We start from the raw sequence: 9092 nt of genomic DNA on the forward strand, positions 1-9092 counted from the left end.
CAGATTGGAGGTATAGAAATTTGAGGATTTAGATGTTGCAGATTTTAATAAAAGACTTTTAGGACAATTGAGATTTTTGATCGAGTAGGATTACTTGGTGGAATATAGTTAGTAATTTTTATAAGATTTAATGTTTAGATCTTTGAGGTTTTATATTTGACAGTTGCTAAGAATTTGATTTATATGTTTGAGGGTTAGATTTTAAGGATGTAAGTAAGTTTGAAGTGATGTCAGGTTTGCATTTATATATGGTAGGAAAGACCTTATGAGTTGGTTAAGGATATGGCTCAAAATGAGTAAAACAAGTTCAAGATTTTATTTATTAACTTATTTGTTTTTAACTTGTTTTAAATATTTTCACTGGTATTTATATCTTTGTTTGTACATATTTTGTGATCCTTCCTTAGAACGTTTAACTGAGTGTAAGATTTCAAGATGGCTGCTCGTTGTCGAGTTCAAAACCTTGAAGATTTGAACGAAAACAACAATGAGAGAGGTTGCACGTCTGAATAGTTTAATTGTAATCATTCGCCCGCTTTTGATGGAAGAGGCAATTCCAACGTAGCTGAGGATTGGATTTAGGACATTGAAGAAATATTCAGTGTTCTAGAGTGCACCAATCAACAAAAAGTTTGATTTGCAGCTTTTAAATTGATTAGAGAAGCAAAGAGATAGTGGAACTCTGATAAGGTCATCAGGGAAGCTAATGGGACTAGAATAGTGAGCTGGCCTCACTTTAAGCAAAACTTCTTTGACCGCTTCTCCCCGAAAGCAGATTGGGAAGCAAGGGCACGAGAGTTTACTAACTTGGTGCAAGGGACCATGACAGTGTGTCAGTATGCTGCAAAATTTGCAGAGTTATCACGTTTCACCTCATATTTGATTCCTGATGAGGAGAAGAAAACCCGAAAGTTTGAATAGGGTTTAAATCACAGGATCTACGAACGAGTCATGGTTCTACAAATTCAAAGCCTTTTAGACCTAGTGCATAAGGCGATGCTGGTTGAGCAAAATCTCAAGAGAGGTGCTGAGTTGCAAGAGCAGAGGAAGAGAGCCGCCCCACAAGGACCCTCAAGCATGGATCAAGGGCTGTGGAAGAAGAGAAACGAAGTTAGCAACTCAAGTCAGAGGCAGATGCAGGGACATCAATCGATTAACCCTTGTAAGTTCTATAACCACGTGCACGCAGCAGAGTGCAAAAAGTAAAAGGGGGCATGTTTTCGATGTGGTAAGGCTAGCCATTTCATCAAAGGTTGCCCATTACTGAGGGAAGACAACAACAAGCCCAAACTACCTCCAGGTCCTCGACAAATGACACAGGGAACCAATCAGCCTAGAATGGGACCAGCTCGGGTGTTTGCTTTAACAGCTGAAGATGCTGGGGACGATGACAATGCGATCACAGGTACCTCACTCTTTTACCATTAAAAGCTATCTGTTTTAGTTGAGTTGGGATTAATCATGCTTGCATGGAACCTTTCTAGTGCATAGCTTAGAATATTGAAGTTTGTCGAAAGGGTTTTCGAAGGGATTAGACCCAATATTTTATATCTACGAGGGTCTAGCTTTAGGTGTTTGATGGATTAGTAGGTGTTATGGAAGCGAAAATGTTTACAAAAAGTCATGGTTGAAAGTAGATTTATTTATTTATTTATTTTTAGGATTCGGGAAATTGTGAATTGATTTTTATCTAGGACTTAACTTTGGAGCATTTGATTTTAACATTATTCAGAGGTTTAAATACCATTTTGGGAGTTCTCTTTTAATTATATGTGAGGGTTAGCTATATTAAAAAAAAAAAAAAAAAAAAAAAAAGGATAGAGGAATTTTTAGGCTTGTAAATCCATTGTTGAGGTTCACATTTGAGGTTTGAATTTGGGGTCGTGTATGGAAAATTGACTTTTACCATGGGTTATAATAGTAGATACAACCCAACCAAGAATAACAGTAGTGGATATGGCCCTACCACGAGTTATAATGGTGGATACGACCCTATCACGGGTTATAGTAGTGGTCTCTGTTTGAGTGCACACCTTGGTGATAGAGTGATTATGTTCTGCCTGGTTATCTGCAGATGCACAACCCTACCACAGAGGTTCTACATGGATTCTGTTATGATATGATGCTCTGATATGATGATGATGATGATGATCATTTATGCTATGCCAAAGGATTATTTTTGAATAAGATTGTTTTTGAAAGTTTTGCTTTGATATTTTGATACATGTTTTGCATTTTGAAAGTAAATGTTCTGATTTTAGCATTCTGAAGGTAAATATTTTGTTCTACATTCTAAATTCTATAAATGCTCGTAATTACACACTAGTATATGTTCTTTGCTTGCTGAGTTGTTGATAATTCACCCCTTATCTCCACAATATTTTTCAGATAATTTTGATGTTTCAGTCATGAGTCAAGAGTAAGAATTGTTAACAAGATTCAATAATCGTTGAGAAATAAGTGCCAAAGGGTACAAGTAGTTATTGGGGAGTTTTTAATAGATTTATTTTGGTGTTTTGAGCTATGGTTTTTTATGAGTGTTGGAGGAGATTTTAATTTATTTTATCGAGGCTTTACTTTGGTATCTTGATGGAAGAACAAGTACACTTGGTTTGAATAAATGAATTTATTATTTTGGAGTCTTTGGATTATATAGGGTTGTGTTTTGGAGATGTTTTCATGTTATAAGAGTTAACTCTCCGACCCCTACGGGACCAGAGCGTTACAAATGGTACCAGAGCCTATTCCAACCAGAAATGTGGGACTTGAGCCGTGTCACCTACAACAATCAGGCCCGACAAGGACGTTGGGAATTTAAGAGAGGTAGATTGTGATACCCCATATGATAAGATTGAGGGTAGGTGGTATGTGGGATCTGACCTTGCTTGGGAAGAAGAAGTTATTGCTCTTTATAAGGTTATAATAGGTCTCTAATTATATCATTGACTAATCCTTTTGGAGTATAGGCCATGTAGTTTGGGCCTTTGACTCACTCAAAAATGAGTAGCACTAAAGCTATCCCAAGTGCAGGAGGATGTCGTGTAATAATTAGGAATAAATTCCTAGATCGTCTCCTCAGGGAAAGTTACTTAGAAATCAAACTCGTTGAAAAATGTGAAAAACTTCACAAAGAGAAAATAAAATGATGGTATGTGCAATGGATGGGAGAGGACACTAGTCTTGGACTAGATTCATATTTTTTGGATTTTGATTGTCGGATCGGAATGTAAAGGACTAATAGATTAAACTTAGAAATTGATACAACTAAATTAAGAATTAAACTAAATTAGGAAGTAATTGACAAAACATGCACTGAAATTGAAAAGCCCCAAAATCAATGTTCTAGGGTTCATCATTATGTTCAAATCACAAATTCTCAAATTAACCACCGTAATTATAATCACTACTAAAATGAAAGTTTAACAAAACGATAAAAATAAATAACATGAATTGAATGAATAACAAATAAATTTCTCAAATGTCTAAATCAAAATTCTCTAAAATAATTCAGAAACTCAAAACTGAAATGAAATAGCTAGTAGGGAATTGAAAAGATCAAGCCAGTTGAATGAAGATGAAGATTCGAAGTGGTGGAGGAAGCTGAGCTGCAGTGGCAATTGGACCCCTCAAGGAGTTCTTCAATCTGCTGCAGTGTGAGTAAATGATCCAGTAGAAATTGTGTAGCTGCGTGAATGATCGATTGAATGAATCTTCCTCTTCGAATCTGAACGAAAATCAAAGGAAAAATGAATTCTAAGTGTTTCTCTACTCAAAAACCGAGTTTTCCAGCCCAAAAGTCGTGGCTCTAGAGTGAAAAATTGTTTTTATATGGTCTCACGGCGGAAAACCTAAAATCTGTCAAAATACGATGTTCGCTCGAGCGGGGTGTCGAGCGCACGTCGAGCGTTCGACTCTGCCTGATTTCGCTCGAGCGGCCAATGTCTCCGCTCGAGCGATCTTTGTTTTTCAGCAACCCGCTCGAGCGGCATTTCGAGCGAACATCGAGCGTTTGACTCTGCCTGAATTCGCTCGAGCGGCCAAATGCCTCCGCTCGAGCGATCTTTTTTCCCGCATCTCGCTCGAGCCCACTGTCGAGCGGAAATCGAGCGTTTGAATCTGCCTGGCTTCGCTCGAGCGGCCAGAAGCCGCCGCTCGAGCGAAATGTACCATAACCCATATTAATTGGCAGTTGATAAAATTAGAGCAGAAATTCATGCTTTTAATCAATTAAAATCACAATTTTGATTTATTCATTTTTCCATATAAAACCAATGATAAAGTAATGAAAGAATTAATATATATTGGTTCCAAAAGCATTAAAAATGCAATAATTCAACTCAATCAGCCTTCTATTGGGGTGTTACAAATAGTATAAAGTGATGAGTTAATTCCCGACCAGAGCCTATCCCACCAGAAATGTAGGACTTAAACCGTGCCACCTACAACAAATAGGCCCGATGAGGATGTCGGGCATTTAAAGGGGTAGATTGTAATACCTCATATGAAAAGGATATGGGTAGGTGGTGTATGAGATCCCACATTGCTTGGGAATGAAAAGTTTTTGCTCTTTATAAGGTTCCAATGAGGCTCCAATTGTATTATTGACTAGTTCTTTTGGAGTATAGGCCATGTGGTTTGGGCCTTCCAATGAGGCATTATAAATGGTATTAGAGCTATAACTTCCTAATGAAAATCTCATTCAAGTCTTTACTATTCCAACCATACTCATTTATTTCATCCTTAGAGTAATTTTCCACACTTTTGGGGGTTTGAACTCCTTCGATGATAGCTATTAGTTCTTTCCATCCTTTTGATATGAAAACCCACACTTGTTCATCCACAAACTTTAGGAACGCTCTCTTTCAAACTTTCTAATAAGCATAGTTGCTCCCATCAAAATATGACGGTGATGTGGGAGATTGAGACCTATCCATATAAACCATTACAGCAGGATCATACTCAGGAACTGAATCCTAGCGGAGTAAACTCGCTCTGATACCAATTGAAAAAGTAGTGGTTCTACCAATCACTACACGTAGAGGAGGTGAATAGGTGTAATCCAATTTTGATGGTCTTTTCAAAATTATAGTCAAACAAACAATTAATCAAATAACAAATAATCAACATAGTGCTTTGATCATGAAGTGGAAACTCATTAGAACGTCTTCAAAATCTAAAACCACTCCAGGTATAAGACACCACCTAAAATTCAATATAGAAAATAAGTTTGTTATAACCAATTTAGAGACTCTCACAAAACTTTTGTAGTAGATAAACTTGGCTTGCAACACCACAAGTGACCCACTTGATCTCTACACGCATGTGGTGCCGAAACTCCGACCTTTCTATAGCTTCCCACGATAACCTATCGATCTCTGCATCAATAGCAGCTTCGGACTCTTCCGACCAATGAATACGTCCACTTCAATGGACTCATATAAAGTTTGATCTGGAGTGTGGTGTGGTGGAGATGTGTTTATCCAAATGAGAATCAACCATGTGGGGAAAAGGTTCCTCTCAAAAGCTCTTGGAAGCACTTAGGGTTTGCTCTGATCTCCACACTTAAGAACATAAGCAAGCTGTTCTATTTATAGTCCCAAGTAAAAGAGGCTCTCAAAACCCTAAATTTTAAGTAGTCTGAAACATTGGCTCAAGTGAAGTGTCGAGCAAGAGTCGAGCGCACGTTGTCTTTCAGAAGTTGCTCAAGCGAAACGTCGAGTGCATATCGAGCGACTCACTCTGGAAGGGTATCACTCGAGCGCCATGTCGAGCGCACATCAAGTGACCCACTCTAGAAGGGTCTCACTTGAGCTTCAGTCGAGTGAACTCTCTGTTTTGAGTTCTACTCAAGCCATGTTGAGCACATTTTATTCTTTTTCATGTTACACCACTTCAACACTTGTTTCAACACTATTTTACCCAAGTTTTCATAAGAATATGCCAACCAACTCATTTTTTCCTCAACAATATGAATCTATTTCCTAGAAGGAATGACTAGTCCTATTACATGTCATAGTCACTTTCGAGGAGACCATAGCTGTAGATAAAAGAAGTTGCAGAAGAAGAATACGCCGTGGAAACTTCACTATAATAGAAGCAGCTGAGAATATAACCTGCATTATTGCTGCAGAGGGTTCTATGTAGACATAAATGCTCTTGTATATCTGTCCATTGGGTAGAAAGAAACAGGCAGAAATAAATGGTGCACTTGTGCCTCTTGCACTAATCCAAACAAGCAAAGTCCACTTTGTAAGGCAACTGTTGATATTAAACCACAACAGCACCCACCCAAGGAGTGTGCTGTTGATAACCATAACTTGTGAGATCTCTAGGATGAGCACCAAAAGGTCAACAAAGAGATCAAAAGCTTCAACCTATAAATTCAATATCAATATGCACTTTATCATCTCGTTTTAACATTAAAAATATAAAACTGAGAAATGTTGAAAATTAACCCAAAAGACAAACTATATATATATGGTTAAGATTAAAAATTAGAAAAGAAATTAACACAAAGGTACTGGTTGTGCGATCGATATCATCCCTAGTCATGGGGTGGTGGCTGAGATCGATCTAGGTCATCATGATTAACTGCATAGCTGAACTACGTACAAGACCATCCTATGCTGGCAAAATTAAATTTTATAAAATTTCAATGAGAAAATATTTGCTTCATGTACGTAACGAGGCTTACCACAAAGTACACCTCCAAGCTAGGAAGACCTTGAACTTGATCCCTCGAAACCTCATCAATAGTTGGATGACGTTGCCTAGCTTCAAAATCAATACTTGGGCTCTCAGAAATGTGTTCCAGCGGGATCTCATCCGTTGGGGGGCCTAGCCCAGCTTGAGGTTCGACATCCAAAATACTAGTTGGGCTCTTGGAAATATGACCCATCAGATTGTCATCAACAGCTGAAAGGCCTGGCCCAACTTGTGAATCGACATCCAAAATCTTACTTGGGCCCTCAGAAACAATATCAATCAGAGTCTCATCAACAGTTAAAGGGTCAGGCCCAACCTGTAGGTCGACATCCGAAACCCTTCTTGGGCTCCCGGAAACAGGAAGATCCGAAAAAGTTTCACCAACACTTGAAGAGCCTTGTCCGGATTGTAAATTAAAGCTTGGACTTCGGAGTCTGTACTCGTCTTTCAGAAACATCTGGTAAAAGCATATCATCCCAAGCAAATGAGTTATGCAAAATATTAAGTCCGTCAATGCTCTAAAATCAAAGAAAAGTTCGAATAAACATGAGATTGAAGATCAATGATTCAATATAGGGTTTAAGTATCCAAGCATCAATAAACATATATATATATATATGTATGTATGTAGGTATGTCTATAATTCTAGCTTAATATACTTTGGCTGAGTTCAACATGCATGAGAGAAAAACAAGACCTACAACCAAGTGGCATACCCCAGAGGTGTGGTCCGCCATGGCCATGGTGGTTGGACCGCCAGCCATGGCCGTCCACGAACTTGGTGGGCTTTCTCTTACCAACTTCATCCGTTAAAAAGATTCTAGTCTCTGGCTATCACCTTTTTCTGGTCTGCACAGAATTGGCGAATGCAGGTTAATCTGTAGGGGGAGGCAATGTATATAGAGCTAGCATTAGGTTGGACAACGTTTTAGATAAAGAGATTCAATATTGAGAAAGCGAGGTTTTGTGGACCCATCGTCTTGGGGATTTTTTTTTTTTTTTTTTTTACTTAATGCTTATATCAATTATTCCGATGGGTACAAGACAGTGAACAGTGAACATTGTACCTCTACTGTTATAAACCGCGCATGCAGTGGGATTTCCACGTTGTGCTTTTCAATTCAGTAGGGATAGCGCCCGCCGTCCTTGTCCGTCTCCGTTCTGCAGAGGGGCTGCGAATCCGTTCGGATTACGGCGAAAGCATTCTTCTTGACGGGTTTCCGGTTGTTTCTTATAATAAATATATATGTATACAGTGGCCGGCAAATGCGTACGTGAGTTTTGCGTATCTGCGAATTAGTGATACTGAACGTACGATTTAGGGGGTCTCTGAATTCCAAATGTTTTGGAGTAATATCGATAAGAGGGGGGACGAGATGCTTTATAGGCGTTTTAATGGAGGAGCTGACGACTTAGTTTCTGTCTTCCTTCTCTAGAGAAGGAAGACAGAAACTGCGTACGTAGTTTCTGTGTTTTCTATAATTTTTGACTTAGTTTCTGTCTTCCTTCTCTAGAGAAGGAAGACAGAAACTGCGTAAGTAGTTTCTGTGTTTTCTATAATTTTTGAACTAACGCGGAAGGTCTAAGGGAATTGCCGTCCGTTTGCGGGCACAAGGAAATTAGATGGCAGTCTCTCTCTCTCTCTTTTTTTTTTTTTTTTTTTTTGTCTTTTTATTTATTTACTTTTAAGTGTTTGGGACTTGGAATTAGATGTGTTTGGGACTTGGAATTAGATGGCTGCCCCATCGGAACACTTGTTCACTGTTTTTCTCTCATGAATGTTGAACTCAGCCAAAGTATATTGAGCTAGAATTATATACATATATACCTACATACATATATATATATTTATGTTTATTGATGCTTGGATACTTAAACCCTATATTGATCTTCAATCACTTGTTTGTTCGAACTTTTCTTTGATTTTAGAGCATTGACGGAGTTAAGATTTTGCTTAACTCATTTGCTTGGGATGATACGATTTTTCCGGATGTTTCTGCAAGACGAAGACAGACTCCGAAGTCAATTCCTTAATTTACAATCTGGACAAGGCCCTTCAAGACTCAAGTGTTGGTGAAACTTTTTCGGATCTTCCTGTTTCCGGTAGCCCAAGAAGGATTTCGGATGTCGATCTACAGGTTGGGCCTGACCCTTTAACTGTTGATGAGACTCTGATTCATATTGTTTCTGAGGTTCCAAGTAGGATTTCGGATGTCGATTCACAAGTTGGGCCAGGCCTTTCAGCTTTGTTGATGGGTCTTATTTCCAAGAGCCCAACTAGAATTTCGGATGTCGAACCTCAAGCTGGGCTAGGCCCCCAACTGTTGATGAGATCCTGCTGGAACACATTTATGAGAGCCCAAGTATTTGTTCAAGTATTGATTTAG

At 38.6% G+C, this 9092-nt stretch overlaps 1 protein-coding gene across 2 annotated transcripts; it reads right to left on the reverse strand.

Moving 5' to 3' along the window:
• Nucleotides 1-4275: 4275 nt before the first annotated feature.
• LOC122301985 lies at nt 4276-8270 on the reverse strand. Of its 2 annotated transcripts, XM_043113321.1 has the most exons (3): nt 7773-8270; nt 7422-7554; nt 4276-7162 (listed from the first exon to the last, which is right to left on the reverse strand). In XM_043113321.1, the coding sequence occupies exons 2-3, from the start codon at nt 7509-7511 to the stop codon at nt 6653-6655; spliced, it is 600 nt and encodes a 199-aa protein (XP_042969255.1). In that variant the 5' UTR covers nt 7512-7554; nt 7773-8270; the 3' UTR covers nt 4276-6652. The 2 variants fall into 2 exon arrangements, with proteins under 2 accessions (XP_042969255.1, XP_042969256.1); XM_043113322.1 differs by lacking the exon at nt 7773-8270 and having other exon boundaries at nt 7422-7573.
• Between the last annotated feature and the right edge of the window lie 822 nt (nt 8271-9092).

The sequence above is a fragment of the Carya illinoinensis genome, chromosome 2 (genome assembly GCF_018687715.1).
Source record: "Carya illinoinensis cultivar Pawnee chromosome 2, C.illinoinensisPawnee_v1, whole genome shotgun sequence".
Lineage (NCBI taxonomy): Eukaryota > Viridiplantae > Streptophyta > Magnoliopsida > Fagales > Juglandaceae > Carya > Carya illinoinensis.